This window comes from Cupressus sempervirens, chromosome 5 (genome assembly GCF_028749045.1).
Source record: "Cupressus sempervirens isolate cs-2001-9-10 chromosome 5, ASM2874904v1, whole genome shotgun sequence".
In the NCBI taxonomy this organism is placed as follows: domain Eukaryota; kingdom Viridiplantae; phylum Streptophyta; class Pinopsida; order Cupressales; family Cupressaceae; genus Cupressus; species Cupressus sempervirens.
In genome coordinates, this window is record NC_143122.1 from 525,806,093 (window position 1) to 525,833,143 (window position 27,051).

At 34.2% G+C, this 27,051-nt stretch overlaps 1 protein-coding gene across 2 annotated transcripts in view; it reads left to right on the forward strand.

Moving 5' to 3' along the window:
* LOC149557010 (ubiquinol-cytochrome C chaperone family protein) overlaps positions 1-27,051 on the forward strand; it is a 233,340-nt gene that overhangs the window by 144,643 nt on the left and 61,646 nt on the right. For both annotated transcript variants that reach the window (XM_089831665.1, XM_089831664.1), the window contains exons 4-5: positions 7,783-7,949; positions 26,452-26,576. In XM_089831665.1, the coding sequence (XP_089687791.1) occupies positions 7,783-7,949; positions 26,452-26,576 (292 nt within the window). The remainder of the gene's footprint in view (positions 1-7,782; positions 7,950-26,451; positions 26,577-27,051) is intronic.

Here is a 27,051-nt window from a genome sequence, read left to right on the forward strand (position 1 = left end):
TAAATTAGTGGTTTGACATTCCATCAAACACTTTGCTTGCAAACTCTGTTAGAGCTATTTTGTCAAACAATTTGCAACAAGTTTTGGTGTAACTGAAGAGTGCATCCGAATAACAGTATACCAGTTTACAATATATTAAATTTGCATTGACAGTCTGAAATTTAGATGATCTTGCAATTCTATAATCTGCTGTAGTAGTCAACAAGCTACATTACAAATATGAATGGAATCTGATTCATCTTATTATTTTAATGTCTGACTGAAATAGGAATTGTATTGACACCCGCTCCAGCTCTGTGTGGCTTCCAAAAGCTCCACAAATTCACTATAGATGAGCAGCATTTCTCTGCTACATAAATTGCAGCTTCCCAAATAGATAATGCAGGACTTACAGTCCCAAACACAGGCCAATAATCTGATCACAGGCCTTACATATATGCACATGGGCCTTAATTTTATGCAAACAGGATTTCCAGACAGAATTGCAGCCTTCAACTTGGATGCAGGCTTTAAAACTTGGACGCTGGGCCTCTAATCTTGAACGCAGGTCCTCTAATTTTGAACGCAAGCTTCCCAGAATTAACCACAGGTCTCTAAAAATGGTATGCAGCCCTCTATAAGTAATTTCATCCCTCTGTGTGGTGATCACAGATTTCCTTAGTTACTGATTCGTGAAACGAATCCGATTCGGGTACGTGAATCGGATCCGTGATTTTTTTTTTCCCAATTATGATTCGTGGAGGATTCGTGTACATTTATATATATATGCATTATATATACTAAAAAATGATAGAAATATACATAATTCTAAAACTAAATCATTTCATAGTATGAATCTATGATTCTGGTATGAATCTATGGATCAAATCCATAATGATTATAAGAAAATAATTCAAAAAAAAAAAAACTCAAATTTTTTTTTCAAAAAGTTCAAAATAAAAATCCGGACGAATTCAGCCACGGATCCGGACCCGGATCGGATACGAATCCGGATCCAGCCTCTAGGGCACGAATTTGGTAACTAAGCAGATTTCCAATAACACCAAACGCTGCACAATAGACCTCCAAGCTCAACGGCAGGTCAAGCATGGATTAAATGGCTGCCTTAAATTGGAACAGCAGCCTCACAAATTCAGGTTGAATCCCCAGAATATGAAATGCAGTCCTTAACCAGTCTTTCAAGCATAGTAGGAACAGAATTGAAAGACTCCCAGCAATTCTAAAAATGCAAACTCCAAATCCACCAACAACAGAATTATCTGCAAAGCTACTCTCAGATTCTCAACCAAATCTTTCTCTTAGCATTAGTGATCACAGAATAGAGACTTACAATTCCAACTTTAAACAATTATTTAGAAAATAATTTACAATACTTAAGCTGTAGATTAGATGTTTCCTCAGATCCAAACCCTTATACCTCAGCAAGGAGATGGAAAACAAATTCAGAAAAACTCAATAAACCTTAACAAGAACAGTAAAAAGCAATAGATAATTAGATGCCTTTCTCATCAAATGGGCTCACACGTATAATCTGCAAATGGTACAAGTTTCCCAAACGTATCTCCATTTAAGAAGTTTCCTCAACACAACATCATTTTATAACTAGGTTGGGCACAGGTTCTGTTGTCACAAGCTTGCAGATTAACCAGGGAAAAACATGCAGATTTTTCAGTGAAAAATTGTGATTTTTAGTTGCAAAATTAGTTGCAATTTAAGCAGTGAAAAAAAAGGGAAATTGTTGCCCTTAAAAAAAATCAGGAAAGTCCTAATTAGTGAAAAGGGTCAAAACCAGACGTGGCCAGAGATATTGCGAAATTGTCACAAAAGAGTTCAAAAAATAAAATTCTTCAACTTTTTCTTCGGAAGACTTGTAAATTTTATCACAAAAGAATTGCCCAGATTTTTTTGTGTGCTTTGATACTAAGAAACTCTGAAAAACTGAACGATTGTATTAACCAAATACCCGAATATTTAGAGTTTACAAAAGTTTTTAACAAAGAACAAAAAGCAAAAAGCAAAAAGCAAAGTCTAAATATAGATGATTATAAATAAACTAATTAAGACAACTGAAAAATAGAACCCAAATGATTATTAACTAAGATTCTAAAATAATAAGTTAAAAATAACAAGAACCTAGGATAATAAAAATAATCGAATAGAAAGCTCATATTCTAAGAGTGTTAATTGGACATCTTCTAAGACAGGGTTTCAACGGGCTTTGGAATTCTCCTCCCCTAGTTTAGTCCCCAAATTGTCCCACTTGATCCATTAAGTCACATGTCCTGTGTAAGCTTGTTTTCATGGTCACTTTCATTCCTGCTGTTCATGAAGTTTACTGTTTTTTGGAAAAAGCAGAGTGCAAACTGAGAACGGACGAAAAAACAAACTACAGAGACAGAAAAATAAACCTTATACCAAATGAAGAAAATACATATTAATGACACTTATTATCATTGCTTCCTCCTCACTACCGCTTCATTTAAAATAAGAAAAGGAGTAAGATTTCTTTTCTTTCTCCAACTTGCCTCAGCAATAAAGAACATAATAATATTATTCATATGAATAAGGACGACTATGTTGAGGCCTTTATGGCTGACAGAAAGGTGAGGACCGATTGAGAAACAAAGTTTTGGTTTATTAATCTAAATGGCTTTTTTAGTTTCTTGACTATCTTTAAGTGGGGACAGGTAGCTGCTCCCATGACACTGAATTTTTAAGATGTTTATGGATGGGTCTGTGCAAAATAAGGGACAGGGGATGATAGAGGGATATTTCTGAGGCTTCCTTGCATCCCGAAAACATCACTAGTATCGGCATCCATCCAAAAGCATAGAGAATGTGTCCTTGTGTGCCCTTGGTATAAAGGACCGAAGGACCTTAGGAGATGCCCTGTCACTAATCTGCAACAATATTTTGGAAGGTCCAGAGGTTCAGAAAATGTTTGGGATGTTTATCCAATTCTAAGATGGTCAAGGATACCTAGGTAAATGACAATTTTTTTATTCCTATTGCTTTTGAGCATGTTGGCTTTTTCCAATATAGTCTTGTAGAGGATAGTGATGAGCTGGTCTTAGTAAAAGGGATCCAACAGGTTTGTGATTACTTCCTCATGCTTCTCATAAATTTTGTTCTGGTTACAATTTAGTCCGTCAGCTTTTTTCGGCCTATTGCTCTTTAGACTAGACCTTTTTACCTTTTCATTCACCATGGCAGTTGCATTTGAAGCTTTTACAAGCACTTGAGACCCTCCACTGGAATATAGACTATAGTGTTTATAACTTTATATCGATGATTTATACAGTGAATTAAATTTTTTGAATGTGTTTATAGGGTTTTGAAAATGAAGAGGAACTAATTAGGTATCATGATTAAGACAACTACAATGATACACTTGTGATTTTAACATAGTAATTTCAAGCTTGCACGTGCTGATTTGTGTAGTGGTATTTGTTGAGGCAAAGAGCACCTATATTTGGTTAGGTTTGGAAATGGAAGGGCTAGGGTATTAACCTTATGACCCTCGCGAGTTTTTCCACAAGATTTACCATCGTTTCACTTGGTTCCTTGCTCTGATACCATGTTGCAAAAAATAAATACAATACAATATATTAATATTCTTCTAATTAACTGAATACCAATTACAATGACGTTCATCTCCTATTAGTTAACATAATATCATTAATTAACTGGATACCAATTACAGAGACATTCATCTCGTTATATATAGATTGGAGAAGCAACCACCTAAACATTGCAACTTAAAGCTAAAAGCGAACTTAAAAACTAGAAAGAAAATACTTGCCAATAAGGTGGCTTTATTGCAACTGTATTGCCGTATCTTTCATTGATTCAATACTGCTTTAATAAATATTTACTAGGAATAAACATGATAAAATAGAACTAAGAGTTGGCAACAATAAATGTATTGTAAGTAAATGTATGAATTTAAGTAAATGAAATAATGATACTTTAAAATTATATATAGAATCTGATATATTAATTTTAAGTTCTCTTGCTATGATATCTAAAAGTATTTTGTGGAGTTTCTTTGTTCGATCTTCATGTTTGTAAGGAAACCCTATCGCTATTGTCAGTGGACTCTTCCTTGGGTCTTTTAGTTCTCATTTTATTGGGCTGGTCCTTTAGTGCCACACTAAGACAGATGATTTTTAAAACACTATAGGCAAAGATTTGGACTTGAGGATTGACTTGGGTGCAATTGATAAACATTTTAGGGGCGTTTCAGTTTTCAAAATGTTTCTGGGACAGAAAATAAAGCTCCGTTTTTGAGGTTTACTACACCATGTGTGATGTTTGTGCCAGAAATATTAGTTTTATCTAATTTAAATAATCAACACACCCAAATTCTTTTTGATCATCAAGATCTTTATGATGGCAAAGTTAAAGCACACAAATTCTGGGATGTGGCCAATAAACAATAAATTTATAAAATTATTGGTGGCAAGCAGTCTAGTTTATAATTCAAGATAAATGTGCAGAGATGATAAACACTGTCGGTACATAACAAGGAGATCTGATGAATGGCAAACTAGTATATAACAAGTAGATCCTATAAATGTCAAATGAGTAGATCATTATAATGCCAAGCAGACTGATAACAATCACATTTTGGATCAATGCCAAAATAACGGATAAATAGGCAATTTAAATTGGAATCTGACAGTAAATTGTCGAAGATCTTGAAACATCAAGAGCAACCTTTTAGGCAGTAAATCATCCAAATTTACAGAGAGTTATTATGATCTAGATACCAAATTGTAAACTATCAATAACATAAGGTATATTTGAAATGATAATACTCCATTTTTATAACCAACATCAAATGAATGATAGTGATATCATACAAGGATGCAAATTTTTGAATGATGAATCAGTACAGAAACCTGTAATGTCCCCTTTTGAAGCACATGTTGTACGGTGTTTTCGTTAGCCTATTTCTCAATGGTCTTGTAGGTTAACCAAGAATTCTAAGGAATCGATGATATTTGGCATAAGAAGTTGTAGTTGCAAACCATTCTGAAGGAATTTGAGGCAGTTTTGAGCATATAGTAAATCATTATGACTGTATTCAGACTTTCAGTGCAGTGGTTTGTCAATGGTAAATTGTTCAATAGTGACATGATTGTTTATTTATCATTGATATAATTTTAGCAATATAGCCTTTTATAATGCTAAAATTAATTATTTAATTTTATTAATGCGTAGTCTATAGTTTGTAGGAAATATTTAATTAAATGACCCCCTTTATTCTATAATGCATGAGAGGCAGAGAGAAAAGTTAGTGGGAATTCAAGTGAATGAAAGTCATGTTATATGCTAAGTCACAAGGTTCGAATTGGAATTCGAGTTCATTGATCATAGAATTTGGATGGAATTCAGCGAGGGTAAAAATTCAAAAAATAAATCAATTCACCTTATACAAATTCACTTTATTTTAGATATAAGTATAATACATCTACAAAATTGTCAAAAATGTTTGACATTGCTAAATAATTAAAATAAACAACTTAATATTTTTAAAAAATAAAATAATATTATATTAAATAACAATATTATATTAAATATCATAAAAATCGGATGAAGTTCAGAAAGGGTAAAAGTTCACTGAAATTCCAATTTCATGGATGGAATTTGATGAATCCTGTGACTTAGGTTATATGACATGAAACTATTAAAGAAAAAACAATTGCGATTAAATAGGGGCCAAAAATTTTGCCGCGAGAAAATAGGGACGAAAAAGAAAAATCCCAAAATTAGCAAAATCGCAAAAATATAGGAAATGCCAAAAAAGTGATTTTGTTTATCCCACATTGTGAAGATGAGTGAAAAAGCTCTTCGAAACTGTTATAAAAGAGATTGAAGAGCTATCTTTCAGCATGCTTGGTTATGGTTGGATATTGAAGAAATTGATGAAATATTGGAGATTTTTTCTCTCTAGGGCTTGGAGGATAAAATCTCTGTATGCAGACTTTCTTCTTGCTGTTGAGAGACACAGCCAGAAGGATTTGTTAATGGAGTTTCAAGGTAAATCCATTTGTGCAAGTTAGTTGTTTAACTTTATTGATGCACTTCTAGTTTTTGGAAGAGTTTGATTGCTGAAGAGGAAGATTTAGTTTAAGAACAGACTGCTGCTACCTGTTTGGTTTATCAACATTGCTTGTGCCTAGCGATTAAGAAGTAGAAACTGCTGTCCAGCATTGAGATCACTGTGAGGGTACAATCCCCAACTCTCTTAGAACTGATATTCAGATTGTGACTTCTGCAATTAACATAGAGATGGTGGTATCACAACCATGTGGCTGCCATATTGTTTTCTCTTCATTACTTACAAAAAGAACCATTAGATTATTTGCTAAATGCACCACAATAATTGAAACCTTCAACCAAAACAAACTCTGTAAATAAAACCTACTTTATATTTTTTGAGCATATTACACCATACAAGATCCCTAAAAGCTCCATGTCAACTTAATTTTAAAAAGTAATTCAATATCAGCTCATAAGTAATCCTTGGATGGAATTACTCAAATGACAAAGAGGGTATTGATCCTTGAAACCATTTTGCCAAAAGTGTGTTTATCTTTGGGTACGCTCATTCATTGGAAACTAGAAATTGTTGAACTGAGTAAGAAGACTCTATTTGGTGTCCAAAACTTCTTCTTTATGACTTTTCAAGAGAAATTAATATAGTTTTTATTTTTATATTATTTTCCCAAGTATGAAAATTGTACAGGTATCTTCTTAAATAAGAATGTTTAGGACCTTAGTTTCTAGTGACACTTATTAATAAACACACTTGAGGCTTTCTTTTTAATCAATGATGACTTTTTGAGATAGCTTATAAAATAATAACAAAATCTAAGTTTCCCTTTGATGCACATAAAGTTACTTTTTGAGATAACCTAAATTAAATTATTTCCTTAGCCCTAAAAGGGGACATGATACCATGCATAATAAATAATAATGGAAGACTTAAATGAGTTCTTAAATAGTTTTTATATACCATTGCAAACATCAATGAAATAAAAATTGTGGTATTGGCACCAAGAAATTGCAATAAAGCTTTGAATCGAAAGCTATGATATCTTCTCTCTCATTTAACCATTAGACATATGCTATTAGCTGTTTGTAGTCTTTGATTTTTGATTTGCTTCTCAATGATTTCCCTCAATCTCTTTTGGTGATTATTTTGTTGTCCATGGCAAATTCTTAGAAAGTTGAAAATAGTTCTGAATAAGTTAAATATTGTATCTTGCAATAAAGCCCAATTAACAATTATGTTTCTATCATCCATGTTTACTGCCATTTCTATTACCCTTGTGTATTAATTTATATGGGTTTCTGACAATTGTTAGTTATAAGAGGTTAGTTTAGTTATAAAGTGCCAGTTTATTATGATGTTCATTCAGAGGAACTTGAACATGTAAATATGTGTTGGTTTTTAACCCATCATCGTTATTGATATTATTATAGCATCCATATAAATTTATTGATTTTCTACTTTGACCAGTATGATGTCTTTCTACTTACCAAAAATAAAATGTTTCTTTTAAAAGTTTAGTTTCATTGGGAAAGACAGCATTTGAAGCATCCAAATTGTTATCTAGCTTCAAGCACATTTTCTTCATTGTTTTAAGTTTTTCATGGAAAAATGAACCATTAGCATCCTCCTTTGAGATATAAGTTTGTATTGGTTTACTTGCTTTTCTTTAAACTATTGCTTACAGTTATAGCTAAGTTGTTCTGTTCTAATGTTTGCAGCATTCTGTTTGGAGAAGTGTTTCCGAACAACTTACGCATTACTAATGCTCCACCTATGGCTCTGCTTGTCACGCTTGAAGGCAGAGGGAAAGGATGGTATTGAATTTGGACAGTATTTATATGAACACTACAACCGTGACTTAGAACTGAGAGTTTCAGCTGCTGGGGTTAGCACTAAGTCCTTTAGATTCTTATTATTTTGAATACAGGAAAAATGCATGCGAAATACATTACTGCGTTACCATCACTACAGAAAAAAGGATCTCTTAATTTGAAAGGTTTCCAAACAGCTACAGCTATCAACATTTTAAAGAAGTCCAATAAGCCAAGTGATGCATAGATCTGTTTCTTATGCACCAATTTCGGTAAACAAAATGAACAGTCACGGCTGATCATAACAACTAAACTATGATCTCTCTGATTTTCAAATAAAACAATAAAACAATAAAAGTAAATTCAGTTCTTACTTGTATTAAAATTGAGAGGTAAGAGTAAATGAATGGATGAAAGAATTTTAATGGCATCCACAAGGACAAGTGGTCAAAGGGACCAAAAGCTACTGGATAACACATTTTCATATTTCTTTGTATGTCAGCTCTTGTATTATGAATCTTGACTAGGAAGTTTGCAAACTTGTGAAGTCTTCTCTCCTTAAAGAGCTTGTTTAGACCTTCCACATTCGAAGTAATCTCAAACTGCTTGTAAATTTCCTCATATGCTGCACACTATGGTTAACTGCCACTTAGGTTTCAAAAACGTCTTTGCTATAAATGACACTAGTTTTATCCTCCCACTTTTCTTTGGATAGTCCATCTATTCATTTTGCATTGGTGAGATCCAGTCCTCAGTTGCACTGTTAAAATTTTAGCCTTCCCCTCAATTGCACGCTTGAAATAGATTTTTCATCATGCTTCCATGTGAGGTTGAATTCTTTGGCATAATGTAATTTTTTTCATCAGACACTTTGATTTGTTTGAAGAAAGTCGAAATAAAAACTTTTAAAAACTGATCAAGAAGCTTAATGTCCCACTTGTGCATCCCACTTTTTTTTTTTTTTTTTTGTTTCCTTTTGTGTTTTCTTCCTATGCTTTAGCTCCTCTTTGACAACCATTTTTGGGCCAGTAATACTTATATCCACTTCAAACCTTTTTTTGGTAGCTTGGCAAACAGATTATAGCTGATGTTGCCATCGGAACATACCATTCTCAGCTATAAGATCCCATCTGGTACCATTTACTTGAGTTTGCGATTGCTAGTGATTAAGCATTTTTGAATTCTTTCTATTTGTTCCTAGTTGTGGTTTGATATGCTACTCTCGCAAATTCATAGCGATCAAGGACAATTGACACGATCTACAAACCAAATTTTTCTATACAACAACTCCACCTTTCTGCACATGTTCTGAAGATGGTAAGAAGCTTTCCACCCCCCTTGAATCCCTTTTGTCCTAAATGTCTCCTAACTTAATGTATTGTGAATCAATTCCTAGATACTTGTATTCTTCCACTAGCTCAAAAAAATTTCGTGGAAGATAAATTTACTTTGCTTCTTTTTCTTTTTCAAGGAAAAGATCATAACATTAGTTTTTTTGGTGTTCGCTAGCACCCCAACCTTTTGGAAAAAGAACTCATAATGCCTTAAAATCCTTTTGCAATAATTTGGAAAATTTTGCAATTAAAATACGATAATCTGCTTATGTAGTAGCCTCAGCATGTATTCCGCTAACTAAACACCCTCCCCCTTATAGTTGTGTAGCCATTCTTCTAATTTCTTAATATACAAACCAAACAATGTAGGGGAAAGATGACACCCTTGTTTAACACCAATATTGCTACCAATGTTCCCAAACTCACCATGACTCATTGAGTTTTTCTGAATCACGAATCAAGTCAAGTTTACTAAGTCAAATTGTCTCTGACTCGGACCCATATAAGTTACGCATGTGACTTGCCATGACTCACTGACTCCCAAGTCATGAGTCACATGCTGACTTGTCGAGTCCAAGCGACGTGATTCACTTGATGATCATGGCAAGTTTACGAATAACATATAAATTTTTCAAGTTTGTTTACTTTTTTATTTGAATGTCTTCCTTGGAGCCCTGAAAAGCATCTCATTTCATTGTATTGAGAAGAAAGGAGAAGTGTGAGATAGGAAGAAATTAAGAGTATAGGTTTGCAACCAGCAGGTACGAAGAGCTAAAAATCTTCTACAAATCACATTGGGGTAGCATTGTACTTGCATTTAGACCATCAAGGAGTCTATAGCAGTAGTTGCAAAGACTTCTCATCTCATTTCAAAGACATAAGTGCTAAATTTTATGGATTTTGTTGGTTTTTGTTTTAATGGATTTTATTGTTAAATTATTTAGTTTTTTTAAAAAAAAATCTTGAAGTTGTATGTTTTTCTTTAAAATTTAAATTTCATGGTTCAACAAGAGAACAATAGCAAACTCTACAATTTTTTCTAAAAGAATTGTAAACATGTATTTACATTTTTTTCCACAAGGTTTGCTAATTTATCTAAATTCTTTCTTTTTGGCTTTGAATTTAAAAGGAAAATAATGAAGTTTCAAGAACAAAACACAATGCACAAATTTAGAGGTGGTTGATTTTTTGTATTATTTTACACCTTCAAAAACACAATGCATGGAAGGTAACTTTTTTGTAAAGTTGTATTGCAGCAGCCTTGATGTTTTGAAACAATATTTTTCCCCAATGTGTCCTAATCCTCAACCTTATCCTAAGCCTAAGAAAGGAGGTCAAAGGGATCTAGCTTAGTAATATACTAAAGAATTCCTTGGCAAAGAGATTCTAAACAAAATGTAAATTGCAAATGAAATGTAAATTTTATAAATAAATTAATCATGCTGACATAAATAGATTTAAATACCATAAGGAAAATGGAGGTGTTAGCTCATATTGGTTCCTGTTCATTGATATCCGCGTCCGTAAGTTGTGCTGGGGAGGGTTCTTCCATGCCTCCTTGTTGTCCTAGTGCTTCTGCTAGTGCTAGTGTCTCTACTTCTGCACCTTCTTGTGGTACTGTTAGGAGTCCAAAAATCTAGTCTGGTCAATTATTTTGTGCCACACATTACTCGTGGTTTACAACTCTCACTCGTGAGCATGCCTTCGAACAAGGATGTCCATAACGTTGTAGAAAAATCAGTTTGCAAGTTTCGATACTTTTGCAACATTCTGTTTGTTGCAGCCAATCAATTCTTTTTTATTTGATTGTTTTAATTTAAACTTTTAGAACTTATAGTTTAGATTTTGCTTTGTCTAACCATACCGAATTATTATAATTTTCTTATATAGTTTATTTGTTAGAGGCCTGCGTACTGGAAAGGCATAATAGAAGACGTAATCATTTGTGGGGGGAGGTTCAAAGCCCTTATTGATGTTAGAGTTAAGAAACCCACTCTTGTTAAAAATGGTTGAGGATATAAAAGTTGAGTTAGAGGACACTATTGAGTGTTTTGAGCAAAAAAGATTGCACCACCATGACAGATGGTTGGAGTGATAGGAGGAATGAAATGAAAGATTTAAATAATGTCCACGAGGCTAAGGTAGCCTATGGGACCCACACTAGAAACCCTCCAAGTTAGGGGAGAAACTAATCTAGCTACACACTTTTCGTTAACTTGTCTCTCCGTCGTTGAATTTTGATAATCAAAGCTACTGTTCTCTTCACTTGGTTCTCCTCAAATAAGTAGTTCAAGTTTCTGTTCTCTAATAACTCTGCATACCCCGATTTGATGTCACTATATGGCAAATATTCCTTGACAAAGTGGTGCTTTGTCTCTACCACCCTCATATTACAGAATAAACAAATTCTATTTGTCCGCTCTTCTTTTGGAACCTGCCATCTACCCATTTCACATCTTAGCTGGTGTGAACTAGTTTTGATTTGTGTTATGAATATTCTTGCTCTTCAATTAAAAGGTGCCCTTATAGAGGCCTTTTCATAATTACTAGTAGTGGGATTTAATTCTTTAGTGTAGTAAGATTTTTTCTGCCCCTTGTGTCTTATCCATATGATATTGTGAGATTTTTCCATTGCATACTTCTTTATTTCCTTATTACCATCCGGACAAGTATGGATGTTAACATCCCATTTTCGCATCCACTTGTCATTTTGCTTCATCCGTGTGCCTTTTTGCCTAACAAGTTTTCATCTATGACTAGCTTGGGCCAATGATGTTCTTCCAGACCTTGGGTTTTCTTCAAATACCTTAGCACTCGGACCAATGCGACGACTTCTGACAGAAAAGAACCCACCTCAGCCAATAAGATCTCCTAGGGTATCGTAGTTTTGACTTTGAAATTGCATGTAATGAAGAGTTTTTTGAGTTCTTTCTACCTATCGCCATTTTTGTTCAGACATACTACTGCCCCAAACTTCACACCTGCACAGAATCACCGGAGTGACCAGTAGACCAAAAAGAGTTTTCATGGTCATCCAATCCCATAATTCTGCAAAAAAGAATAGGACACTCCTAAATTGTCTTGTTTTTTGCGGAGGCGATTCTACTTAAATGCATCGAATAATTTAAAATTTGATTTGGTGATTACTATTTGAATCTTGTAATTTATGATTTGTTGATTGATTATTGATCATTATTTTGCTTTATTTTCAAGATCCACCATGTTTTTTAAGTTCATTGATGCTTCCTCACATGTGGAAAATTCCGCACACTTATGTGAGGCCATTGAAGAAGCCATATGTGAGGTGGGGGAAGAAAAAATGGTGTAGGTGGTGATGCACAATGCAACAAGTTATGTTGGTCTAGGTAGACTTTTGATGGATAGGCATGCAAAATTCTTTGTCTCCATGTGCGACCCGTTGCCTTGACCTTGTATTGGAGGATATTGGAAAGTTTGAACCGGTCAAAGAATGCATTGATAGGGCCAAAGGCATTTGCAAACTTGTCTACAATCATGCGTTGGCCCATAGCATAATGCGGGAGTAAACAATGTAGGAGTTGGCTAGTCAAATGAAAACTATGATGCAATCAAAGGCATCTTTGAGGCACATGTTGTTTGGTGAGGAGTGGACTTCCTCATCCTATGTTACAACCACTATAGGGATGGATGTGGTATATTGCATTTTCGATGAGTTAGGTTTTTCAACCCCCTATATAGAGATTGTGCATATGCATATTATTCTTTTGTTTACAACTTTGCAAGTTTGCTTATCTTCATGTACACTTACGACTTAATTGTTTATGTTTAACAATATTTGTAGGTCACTGAGCCCCTGGTAGTTCTATGAGTTGTTGGAGAGAAGCCCTATACGGGTTACATATATGAGGGCATGGATAGGTCGAAGAAGGCCATTAGATTTGTATATGGAGGAGATGAGCGTAAGTGCGTTCTCATTTTGGCGAGAATTGATAGGAGATGACACTACTAGCTTCACAAGCCCATCCATGCAATTGCTTATTACCTCAATCTATTATTCCATTTCTGCCCTAAGTTTAAGGTAGATGAGGAGGTTCTTAGTGGGATCTATGTTGTGGTGCAATGAATGTGTTTTGGTGATATCGGATCTATACTGCACAATATGGAGGCTTTTGATAATGCAATAGGGGAGAGATTTTCAGAGCCCAAATGTGCAAAGCTGTTTGCACATGATTGCAGCAAGGTACAAATATATGTTAATTGCATAATTTGATTTTATAATCTGGCGTTAAGGTTGGACTTGGAAATGAGATTGATTTTTTTGTTCTTTTCCTTATTTCAAATAGATGGTAGCAAATGTTTGGGTCTATAACCCTTAATGTTTAGAAAATTGCCATTCACATATTGAGCCAGCCATGTAATGCTTAAAGTTGTGAGTGCAACTGGAGAAGGTACAAGCACATTCACTTGAAAAGACGCGATAGATTGTCCGTGGAGAGGTTGAATGATCTAGTATTTGTTTAGTTCAAAATTCGCTTGGTTCGAAGGGCTAGGGAGAGAACTGGGTAACTAAGTTATATACAAAAAAAAGAGAAATCTACATAATTGTAAAACTAAATCATTTTATAGTATGAATCTATGATGCTTAATCATTGATCAATTCCTAATGTCAAAGATAAACATTAAAAATTTAAATGCTTGAAACGTCAAATCTGCTTTTTGGAATGTATTTGGCACTCCACAATCGATTACAATCACCTCATTTTAAACTAGTAAGATGAAGAGAGCAAAATGAGAGAGAAAATGTGAAAACAAAGTGTTTTTGGAGGCTTCATAATGGGCCATTTTAGGGTTAGAACCAAAATAATTTAAAAAATGCTCTTTTGTAATGTTTGGACCAACTTTTGAGTTGGACATCATGGGTCCACACGGGTCACTTCTCGGTTAGTCAACGTTCACGAACTAAAACAAACCATTTTACAAACTCGTACCCAGTTCACAGTCGGACTTGGTTTGAGGGTCTAGGTGTGAACCTAGTAACTCAACTTGTTTTTGTTTTACCGTTGTTTGGAATATTTGATGTTATAGGTTTCATATTCCATGAGTTTTATATACATTTGACAATATTTATAATTTTTTATATCTAAATTTCTTATTTCCTTTAGGTAAAATTTATTTTTGTACTTATGTGATTGATGCATGTTTAAGTATGTGATCAAATTCAATTCTATTTAATGAAGTTATTGTGTCTTTAAACTTAATTGAATAATGAGTTTGTGAAATAGGTTTTAAATCCTTAATAATTTCTAAATGTCAAGATTTTTTAATACTTTGCTGAGTCATAAGTCGATTCGACATTGCCAAGTCCAAGTTTGGGAACTTTGGTTGGTAGCAAAGCACTCAAAAATTTCCTCTTTTATTTTGATTTTAGCTCTTACTTTCTCATTAAGCTTATGGCAATTGCTCTATATAATTTGAAATCCCAAGATCTTCCATTTTGTTCTATGGTTTATACCTAGAGACAACATCTAAAGCTTCTTTGAAATCCAAAAAGAAACAAAAGATTTCTCTACCTTAGGAATTTCAAATGTTATTAGTAAAGTGTCTAAGAGCTATTCAATGATCAATATTGGAATGTTTTAACTTGAAACTAAGTTGCCTATTTGCCCTTTTACCCTTCTTTTCTTGCGCGACTGCTGATTCTATGCTCTAATATGCTCCTAAAGAGTTTACTGCGAGTAGATTGACAATAATAATATGGTAATTGGAAGGATTATTGATGTCACCACTTTTGTATAGAGAAATGACAACAATAGTCGTTTCAACTAAGAAGTTGCTTTGTGAGACATTGTTGCTTTTTAGCTTGTATGGCCTCCAATCTAGCTCACTCCCACATGTAATTCTGCTACTTCCTCTCTAAATAGGACATATAGTCCCGATTTAGGGACTGAATTCGAGGGAACATGGTTACCTAAATGTCCTATTCTTGGAAATAGGGCGATGAAGTCACCAGATTCTCAGATGTTTGGCCCCGAATTGAAATTAGTTAATGGTAACTCGATTTTAGTGAGGATTTCAGGCTTGTATCGACCTTCAAGTTGTGCATCTTGAAATGATGTGAGGTATATAAACAAGGTATCTCCCTCATTTTGGTAACACAAGAATTTAGGATCATTGTGCAACAAACAATCCACAAGTATTCAAGTTCTCAAGCATTCAAGGCATTTAATCCCACCATCTTCTTCATTGAGGCAAGCTTCAATAACCTTTTTGAAAGTATGCCTTTTATGGTTCCTTTTAGGGTTTTGTGAATTCATGCTTTTGAATCAACTTGTGATCACAATCAAGGAGCATTTCATTGTCAAGATATATGACAGTTTTATTCTCAAAACTAGCCTTTGTTATATACCTTAGCATGTTTTTCTTTCAAGCATATTTCATTTTCACTTCAAAGGTTATTTTAAATTTGAGGTTTTACTAAGGCATACCACTTTAGACCACAATTGAGTTCGTCGAAAAGTGTAGTGAATAGGGTGAGTGAGTCACCCCATTCTTGGGAATAGGGCGACCAGACCGCTATATTTTCCCATCTCAACTTCAGCATTAGTCTGCAAGTGTGATAATCTCGCCTTTTTTGTTTCTAGTCTCAAAATTGGCTTGCTAATTCTTGATTATTATGTGAACACATAGACACATCTTTATGCCCCATTCAACCATGAATCTTGCACTTTTATTCCCAATATACCATTCCCCCAAATTCACAATCATTGATCATTTCATCCACCTAGGACTTGAGCCTTCTTGAGCCTAGTGGATCTTCTTCCTTCCAATGTAAGAAAGGAGATAGGCCTAAGCTTCCTATATATCCTAGAGAACCTTCAACTCATCCAATTTCTTTCATTACATTTTGGTGAACCCAACTCCCTTACATCTTAATTCTGATTTTGTGTCTAGATCGAATTTGTATGCATTGGCTTGCTTCATCCCTCTAATTTCTATTCCTAGATCCAATTTGAATATCTTTCATTCTCATAATGGAATTTATCAAATCTGACTGATTTGATATTTCGTTTGTGATTACATTGCTTTGTAGTTATATTTATCAAAATGGTGTACTATAATTTCATGTTGCTTATTTTTGTTCATAGCATTCTTGCACATGGCATCATGAGAATGTCTACTACATTTCTTTCCTGCAAATGATTTCTCAAGGCTTTCATATGTTGCATGTTTAATTATAACTTTCTTAAGGAAATGCATGGAATGTGTAGATTTCGTAAGAGCTTTTGTAGATGATATTGGGATGAAAAACATTAACACCTCTCCCGGGTTATCTTTTGATGGCAGAGTCCATACTACTATTAATAATGTTCTTAATAGGGATATGTAATGAAGAGTAGTGATAGATCTTCTCCTCCTAAAGATACCTTGGTGCAAGAGGCTAAGAATGTTAGTTTATGTACATCCTGAGATCCTCTTCCTTCTAGATCTTATCGTCAATATCAAAATATTTTCAATCAAGATGATGTTGTGCATTTTCCTCACGATTTATTTCCCAATGTAAAATTAAGAAAAGATGAAGACATAGACAAGCCTTCCACTTCCCACCTTAAAGAGGATGTGAATAATGATGGTATGGGTTTGCATCTTCAAATAGATCAATCGTGCTACTATTCATTCTTACACAACTTTTCATAACTGTCAATATGAAAATCTTTCACCTTCTCCATAAAAAACTTATTACAATGCGGGATAGGAAATTACTTCTCAACAAGGATATAGTGGACAAGGTCTTGGCATTCAAGAACAAGGCATAAAGTCCCCTATAAATTCTCCTGCATGCCACTAGAAAGGGTATAGGATTTATACCTCAAGGTTATGTTGCTCCTATTGAAAGCAATTGGTTAATTGTGTATTGTCTTTGATGTTACACAAAATGTCATATCTTTGCCAGTCAGTGTATGTCGAGCTCACTCGGGTGATGAAGATAGTTTCTTGTGTTTGTCAAGCATTCCAGAGTTTGTCAAGTTCTAGAGACTGTGTCAACTAAGTTCACTGGAGACAAAGAGAAGTTCACTGAAGTTGAGTGTTAATTGAGCTAACGCGGTTAATGAAGGAAAAGTTGGATGGAACTAGTGATAAATGAGCTCACTTGGTTACCAAAGAAACTTTGTGAAGATGCAGTGTTAACTGAGTTCGCTTGGTTAACACAAGAGAATCATTTTTTAGTTAGTGTCTAACTAGCAGGGTCGGCTAACGAAGGATTTTCTTGTTTTGGCATATTGAGTTCAATAGATTTGTTTTTTGGTTCTAGCCAACCGAGGAGATGAATATTAATTATTCTAAGTTGCATTCAAGCCGACTTGACAATGTATAAGGTATAAATATAAGGTCAAGTTGAGGATTAAATGTGTGCAAGTGAATGGAAATATAGAAGATGCTTAGAGGAAACGAATTAGAAGTATAAGTAGAATATCCTTGTGGAGCTGTGAAGATATATTCAATCAGAAAGGATCAAATATACAAGCTGGAATTGAGATCTGTAATCAACAATTTAGTTGCATCAGAAATCAGGTTATCTCATTGTTACTCTCTAACTATTATAGCAGTGATCTAAATCTCTTAATAGAATTGGCTTAACAACTATTTGTAAATCCTCTAATAAGGTGGCATTTCGAGATTGAAGTGTCTAAAGACCTCTAAGAAGGCCACTCTTAATAGGGTGATTAAATCCTCTAACAGGATCACACCTAACAGTGTGTTTTGTAATCTTTAATAGGGTTGGCTCCTAACAGGGCTCACTTCAGAAGAGTGAAAATCAGTAACTATTTGCAATTGGTGGTTTTTCCCAAATTAGGTTTCCACGTTAAAACTTGGTGTCACCTATGTTCATATTATTTCTTTTATGCAACTAAGTTAAGTAAGGTTAATCACAGGAAATATCTTAAGATTTGCATGTTAAGCATTTACCGAGTTACAACATTTACTAGTGTACCGAGTGCTAATGTGTTTTCCGAGCATTAGTATTTTCAGTGAAGTTAGTATTCTATGTTGACATCTAAGGGATCTGAGATTTATTTTAGTGGTAACTGATTCACCCCTCCCCTCTCAGTTACTCCTCTTATATTTTCAACAACTGGTATTAGAGCATCTTGGTGCTTGCAGAGAAGGTTTCAAGGACCTAAGCTAAAGATCAGGATGTCTTACAAAAGGGAGATCCTGAAGCTGAACAAAGATAACTTCAAGGCATGGCAGGAGTTCATGAGGCTGTACTTGGAAATCATTGGAGATTTAGGGCTAAAGTACCTAGACACCAAATACATGACACTTGCTGGAACTGTGATTGTTGAAGAAATTGCAATAAAGAAGAGTCATAACATTATGATGATTAATATTGCTTCATCTCTCAACTATGCCGAATTTGACGAAGTCAAAGATTGTGGAACTACTTATGAAATGTGGATCAAGCTAAAGGCCATCATGGAGGAGATGATAATGTAAGAAGAGCTAAAGATGAAAGTCTCAGAGGACAATTTGATGAAATAAAGGATGAGAGAAGATGAGAACATTGCAAAGTATAGTGACAAAATCAATGTCAGAGTTTGTGCAATCAACGCTTCAAGAGGAAAGATTGAAGATAAGACAGTGGTAAGTAAGTTTCTCAAAAAAATTCTTCCTATATATGCAATCAGAGTATCAACAATTCAAGAAATGAGATGTAATCCAAAGATTGATATAACATTAGATGTAGTAGTTGGAAGGTTGACAACATTTGAGCTAGATAACTATGATAATTATGTTCCTACTTCTAGCAATCTTGAGTCTGCATTTGAAGCTAAGTTGTCACTCAAGAAGAAAGCTAAAAAGTCAAAAGCCAAACAATTTGAGAGTGAAGAGGAAGATAGTTCTAACAGTGATCTTGAAACTATTGAGGCATTACTTGCAAGAAGGTATCCCAAAGGCAAAGGAAAGTACAAAGGTAAAATTCCTTTGATCTGTTTCTCTTGTGAAGAAGTTGGACACATTGCTGCAAGATGTCCAAACAAAGAGGACAAAGATGAAAAGAAGCAAAACAAGTACAAAAGCAAGGACTTCAGGAACTTCAAGGACTACAAGGACAAAGGTAAGGAATCTTGTTTTATGGCTAAAGATTCATATAGTAGTGATGATGATGAAATGATCTAAATTGCTATAAAGGATGAATTTGATGATGAAGGAGATAAAATGGCTCTTATCTCTCATGTTAGCAAAAATGATACATGAATTATTGATAGTGGTTGCTCACATCATATGACTGGTGGCAAAACAAAGTTTGAACACATGGATCATTATGATGGTGGAAGTGTAAGATTTGGAAACAATGTCTCACTAACCAATGAACTTAGATGTGATAATGCTTATTGGGTTGAAGGACTAAAGCATAATTTATTGAGTGTGGCACAGTTGAATAACATTGGATTCAAGGTAGAATTCATGAATGGAAAGGCCAAGCTGCTGGATGGAAAAGGTGATTGGGACTGGTAACCAAACAAAAGGTAATCTACTCTACCTAGATCTCAGTAAATTTCATATTTTATTGCTCATGTAGAAGAAAGCTGGTTATGGCACAAAAGATTATGTCATGTAAACTTTGATAATCTGGTCAAGATAAGCAAAAACATAAGCAAAAACAGAAGAGTAATAGGTATTCCTAGCTTGAGGAAACTTGATATGGGTCTATGCAAAAATTGTCAAATTGGTAAGATGAGAAAAACTAGTTTCAAAAGCAAGAACTATCATTCTGAAGAAGTCTTAGAGCTTGTTCATACAAACTTATGTGAACCTATTGGAATAGAGAGTTACAGTGGAGATAAGTTTTTTATTCTGTTTGTTGATGATTATTCTAGAATGATGACTGTAATGTATTTGAAAGATAAGTTTGAAGCATTTCAAAAGTTTAAGTGGTATCTGACAAGAGTTGAAAAGGAAACTAGAAAGAAGCTGAAGTGTTTGAGATCAAATAGAGGAGGTGAATTCATTTCTAATGAATTCAATGAATTCTGCACTGAAAGAGGAATTAAAAGACAATTATTAGCCCCTGGTACACCACAACAAAATGGTATAGCTGAAAGAAGGAACAGATCAATCATGGATCGTGCAAGAGCTTTGATGATAGAAAAGAATGTTGCAATCAAATACTGGAAGGAAGCAATCAGGACTGCAGTGCATACCTTGAATAGAGTACAACTGAAGAAAGACCCAAATCAAACTCCTTATGAACTATGGTATGGCTACAAACCTAATGTAAATTATTTGAGAGTATTTGGTAACAAATGTTATATCTTGAAGGAATCTAGGAAAGGTAAATTTGGTGTCAAAGATGATGAAGACATATTCTTATGGTATTCTTGTAGATAAATGTTTGAATTTATCAACTCATAAGATCATAGAAAGTGCACATGTGAGAATTGATGAGTTTGTAGAAAAGAGTGAAGAAGAGAGCAACAAAGAACCTGAGGATTAGAGAAAGTTTATCTACTATGAACCTGGTACATTGCCAAATCCAATTGGAAGTAAGCAAACTTCACCCCTCGAGTCCCCCAAAATCTCCAGAGGCTACCAAGTTGCAAATAGTGCAACTTGAGTCACAGTCTGAAGGACTCGAGTCACAGTTAGAAGTTACCGAGTTGAAACCAAAGAAAACCGAGTTTGAAGAACCTGGGTCACATACAATGTGACCCAAGCTTGATATAGAAGATAATGGCGAGGCTAGTGGAACAAGTTCTAAATCCAAAGTACCTGTGTTAGCAAGATATGTCAAAAGGTACCATGCACCTGATCAGATCATTGGAGACAAGTCAGATGGAACAATGACAAGAAACAAATTGAAAGGTACATGTTTGCTTATTGAATTTGAACCTAGATCAGTTAAAGATGCTTTGGATAATGAATGCTAGATTGAAGCATTGAATGAAGAGATGGAACAAATAGAAAGGAACAAGACCTGAACTCTTGTCCCTAGACCCAAGGATAAGAATGTAATTGGCACTAAGTAGGTTTTCAGAAATAAGCTGAATGAAGATGGAGAAGTTTCCAAAAACAAAGCAAAGTTAGTATGTAAAGGATATTCTCAAGAAGAAGGTATTGATTATGGTGAAACTTTTGCTCCTGTTGCAAGATTAGAAGGTGTTAGAACTTTACTTGCTTATGCTGCACATAAAGGATTTAAAGTTTATCAAATGGATGTGAAATCTGCATTCTTGAAGAAGAAGTTTACATAGAACAACCAGAAGGTTTTGTAGATCCTAGCAAAAGGGATATGGTTTGTAAACTTCACAAGGCATTATATGGACTCAAGCAAGCTCCCAGAGCTTAGTTTGAAAGATTTCATAACTACTTGATAAAGATTGGTTTTCAAAGAACAAATGGTAACAGTAGCCTGTATATCAAAGAAGGACCAGACAAGAAAATTGTATTGGCTGAAATCTTTGTAGATGACACATTGTTTACTGGAAATGATGAGTTGTGCAAAGTTTTTTAAGAAGAGATGAGTAAAGAATTTGAGATGTCCATGTTCGGAGAGATAAAATTCTTTGTTGGATTACATATTCAACAGAAGAAAGATGGTATCTACATTACTCAATCCAAATATATCAAGGAGATACTAAAGAAATTTGGAATGGAAGATTCAAGACCAATTGGAACACCTATGTCCACTGGACATAAGTATTCCAAGAATGATGATTCCAAAGAGGTATATCAAACCACATACAATATATTGGAAATTTGCAATATGTAGTGCATACAAGGTCTATTATTGAATTAGTAGTTGGTATGGTGGCAAGATTCTCCACAAATCCTAAAGAAAATCACATGATGGCAATCAAGAGAATCATGAGGTGTTTGAAGAATGGTACTGAAGATTATGGATTATGGTACAAGAAAGGAGGCAATTTTGATTTGAAAGCCTTCATAGATGCTAATTGGGTAGGAAGTGTTGATGACGGGAAGAGCACCAGTGGGGGAGCATTCTTTCTTGGTAAAAGACTAGTGTCTTGGACAAGCAAGAAGCATAATTGTATTTCTTAGTCTATAGCTGAGGCAGAGTATGTGGTAGCAACAATTAATTGCTCCAATGTTATTTGGTTCAAGGAAATGTTAGCAGGTATGAAGATAGAAATGAACGGTCCAATAGTTATCTTATGTGATAACACCAGTGCAATTAGTATAACATAGAATCCAATGATGCATACCAAGACTAAACACATTGCAATAAAATATCATTTTCTGAGAGAATTGGTGCAAGACAAAGAGGTGAGATTGGAATATGTGAATACTAAAGAAAAAACTGCAGACATATTCACTAAGCCATTACCTAAGGATGCATTTTTGTAAAAGCTCACTAAAATGAAGTTTAGTGATGCATCAATCAGAGCATTTTGAAGATTATCAGTTGATGCAGTATTTAAAAAGGCATATTGCATATGAATCAGTACATTAGGTACACTGATATTCACTAAATATTGTCTTTGGCATGAGATGTCAAAGAGGGAGAGTTTGCTGTCATATTTTATAAAGGGAGTGTTATAAGGGAGAATTTTCTTGAAGATGTCAAAGATAGAGAATGAACGTGGTCTGATATCAAAGAGCCAAAATTTTCTATTAGAAGATGTTGAAGACAGAGTTTGCTGATAGAGGGAGAAATTGAAAGTAGAGGGAGTTCTCAAGGATGAGAATCAAAATGAAACTAAGGGTATTTTTTAAAATTTATTTTGCTCTAAAAATTTCATTGTATTATAACATGTTGTGTTGCCATCAATGCCAAAGAGGGAGATTGTTGAAAACAATTGGTTAATTGTGTATTGTCTTTGATGTTACACAAAATGTCATATCTTTGCCAGTCAGTGTATGCCGAGCTCACTCGGGTGATGAAGACAGTTTCTTGTGTCTGCTGAGCATTTTAGAGTTTGCCAAGTTTAGAAGATAGTATCAACTGAGTTCACTCAGAAGGCAAAGAGAAGTTCACAGAAGTTGAGTGTTAACCGAGCTCATTCAGTTAATGAAGGAAAAGTTGGATGGAACTAGTGATAACTAAGCTCACTCGGTTACCAAAGAAACTTTGTGAAGATGTACAGTTAACCGAGTTTGCTTGGTTAACGCAAGAAAATCATTTTTGAGTTAGTGTCTACTGAGCAGGGTCGGCTAACAAAGGATTTTTTTGTTTTGGCATATTGAGTTCAATAGATTTGTTTGTTGGTTCTAGCCGACTGAGGAGATGAATATTAATTATTCTAAGTTGTATTCAAGCCAACTTGACAATGCATAAAGTATAAATATAAGGTCAAGTTGAGGATTGAATGTGTGCAAGTGAATAAAAATATAGAAGATGCTTAGAGGAAGCAAATTAGAAGGATAAGCAGAATATTCTTGTGGAGTTGGAAAGATAAATTCGATTAGAAAGGATCAAGTATACAAGCCAAAATTGAGATCTGTAATCAACAATTCAGTTGCATCAGAAATCAAGTTATCTCATTGTTACTCTCTAACCATTGTAGAAGTGATCTAAATCTCTTAACAGAGTTGGCTTAAAAACTATTTGTAAATCCTTTAACAAGGTGACATTTCTAGATTGAAGTGTCTAAAAACCTCTAACAAAGCCAGTCTTAACAGGGTGATTAAATTCTCTAACAGGGTCACACCTAACAGTGTGTTTTGTAATTTTTAACAAGGTTGGCTCCTAACAGGGCTCACTTCAAAAGAGTGAAAATCAGTAACTAGTTGCAATTTGTGTTTTTTCCCAAATTGGGTTTCCATGTCAAATCTTGGTATCACTTGTGTTCATACTATTTCTTTTATGCAACTAAGTTAAGAAAGGTTAATCGCAAAAAATATCTTAAGATTTGCATGTTAAGCATTTGAAGAATTAGAACATTTACTAGTGTAAACTGAGTGCTTGTGTGTTTACTGAGCACCAGTATTTTCAGTGAAGTTAGTATTTTATGTTGACATCTAAAGGTTCTGGGATTTATTTTAGTGGTAATTGATTCACCCCTCCCCTCTCACTTACTCTTATATTTCCAACAATTCCTTCAAATCTTATTACTCCTAAATCTTAATCTCTTTACAAAATCTTTTGCCAACAAAAAACAGATATCATAGTGTCTTTAGATGATTGTTTGACCTTGGCTAAAAGAATTGTTTGCAGGCTTAATTATTATGCCTGTATACGATTTCCTTTTCGTCATTTTCCAAAAAATCTGAGAACATATATAATGGTAACTTTTACTGTCTTTTTCGCATAGCAATATACATTTTGTTGTTGATTTTATTGAATTTAGACATTTGGTTCAAGCTTTAGTAGACAAACTTCTTATTTTCTTAACAACAGATCTTATACATTTTTTGATATTAAAAGTGTTTGCACTAGCATTCCCTTTGCCTGCTATGTTGCTCCACAACATGTGATCTTATTAGCTATTTGTTTTACATGATACTATGCTGTCATAGTCAACTCTTTCTTTGTGAGCAACATAGTAAGTTCTTTTCATTGTCCTTATGCTTGGGGTTCAAGGAATCATTCCATTACCCATCTTTCATAAGGTTCCATTTTCCCTTTGTTGACTGGTATTTCTTATAACATTATTTCCTTCCTTGCATGGACTTAATTGTTCTCCATAAGGATATTTGTCTTCTTTAGGAGATTGACATCCTTGTGTACAACTTGTAGAACATCTAAACTTTAAAAAAACAAATTTAATGATGCAAGTCTCAACAGACAATCCTTTATATACTAGAGGCCAATATTCTTCTAAAACACATTTTTAGGATCACAAGATGTATTTGAATTGAGACTATATTTATCAATGAAATCTGGATATTTTTTGGGATCAATAAACAAATAGAGATTTTTCTTTTGGATGCATTGATTCGAACACCTTAAGGGTTTTGATTGATTTTTCACCTCAAAGACCATGTTGGGTTTTGATTGATTTTTCACCCCAAAAAACCTTGTTTTTCTTAATTTTCTCCTCAAAATTATGGCTTTTTGCAGTTTGTTTTGGAGCATTATGCTCATCTGCAAAGTTTTGGAGTATTATCCAAACTACCATCAGCAATCTTCTTAGCAGACATCCTTTGATCCAGGTTCAGAAGGCTCCTGGAAAAAGAACATTCAATGCAACTATTGCCACAAGTTTGGTCACATGAAGGTTTAATGTCAGAAGCTCTTAGTTTCCCTATCTAAGCAATTTGGTTCGCAGCCACAACAAACAGTGCGGAGCACCTTGAGCAGACAGAATCTGCCTTTTACGCTTTTTGACAGCGTTGTGCTCTGGATAGATTAACCATTAAGGAAGAGTATTACGATAATAGATAGTTTCTATTATCTCTGTTTAGTATCTAATGGTTATCTATTGTAATCTTCTGTAAATATTAGAATGTTTCTAATATTTAATTTTCTATTTCTAGAATAGAATGTTTCTATTCTTTACAATTGTTTCTTATCTTATTCTTTAGAATGTCCCAAAGACCTTTTGGTGGTATTTTATCGGACATTAATATTATTATCTTATCTTATCTTAAGGAAACATCATTTAGTCTCTTGTATAAATTGATCTCTTGATCATTGTTAATAACAAGCAAATATTTTCCAATTACTTTGTAAAACTATCCGAATTTAATTGTCATCTGCAATAAACATTCGGTTAAGTAGATTATGATGGAGTTGAGATTGGGAATGTGTTTGAGAGTGCCCAAGCTAGAATTGTTTTATGTTGAATTCTTTTACACTTGTGATGGGGCTTATCAGATTGATCCTAATTGATTTGATAACATTATGACTAGACTAAATGAAAATGGAAATTTTTGATGACCAATGAGGCGTTCTTGCACATAACTTCGAATGGTGTGACAATAGTTGTCGAAAATAGGCTGTCTACTATTATGGCAAGTTTGTTTTGTCACTAAATCCAAAATTTGTATCTAAAGATACATGCAGGTGAGTTTTAGTATTGGCCAAGCCTGTTCCATATGGCTCTTTAGGGAAGGTAATCATTTTGCTATTAGTGTTTTTGAAAAATCTTCCTTACAAAATGAGTTCTAGAGTTGGTAGGCTCACAGGGAAATGCAATTCTAAACTTCTGTGGAAAGCATTTCAGATCGATATATTGTTTTAAATGTGGAATATGCCAGTATATTCAATTTCTTCTGTTCAATTTGATCACTTTATTAAATTAAGTTCTTATGTTTTGAATTCTCTTTTAATCAATTGCCTTGATTGGAAAAACAGGTTAATTTGCTATTGACAACTTGGTTGAAGGACTTGGAAAAGATATTTTATGGTAATTGTGCAGCATATGATGCTGCTATGCGACCTGAAGCTGGAAAGGATGAACTGGCTCGTGTTATTTGGAGGTCATTTTCTTTACCTTGTCATTGGTTGTGATGGATATAATTAGGTTTGCATGTGTTCTTGATATAAGTGGGGATGATTTGGTGGGACTTGTGATTAGTTTTGGTGAAGGACAGATTATATTAGTAGACTTCCAAAGCATGGACTAAATAAATTATTTGCTTGAAATCAGAGCAGTGATTGGCTTTGAGTGCCTTTGATTGAAAAAAATTTCTAAGGTGTCTCAAAAAATAATAATATCTATCTGAAACCTTCCTATCTATTCTAAAGTAATGAGAAATATGCTTCAAATAATTAATGAAAATAATTCACCTACATGGCCTGAATCTTCTATAGAACTTGTGGCCAACTGAATATTGTGATCGAAATGATTGCATTTGAATCTTTACTTCTATTATACTAAAACAACCAAAAATCCTCTATGTGAGTTGATGAAGAATATCTCCAACGAAAATTGGGCATGAATATCTTAGAAGA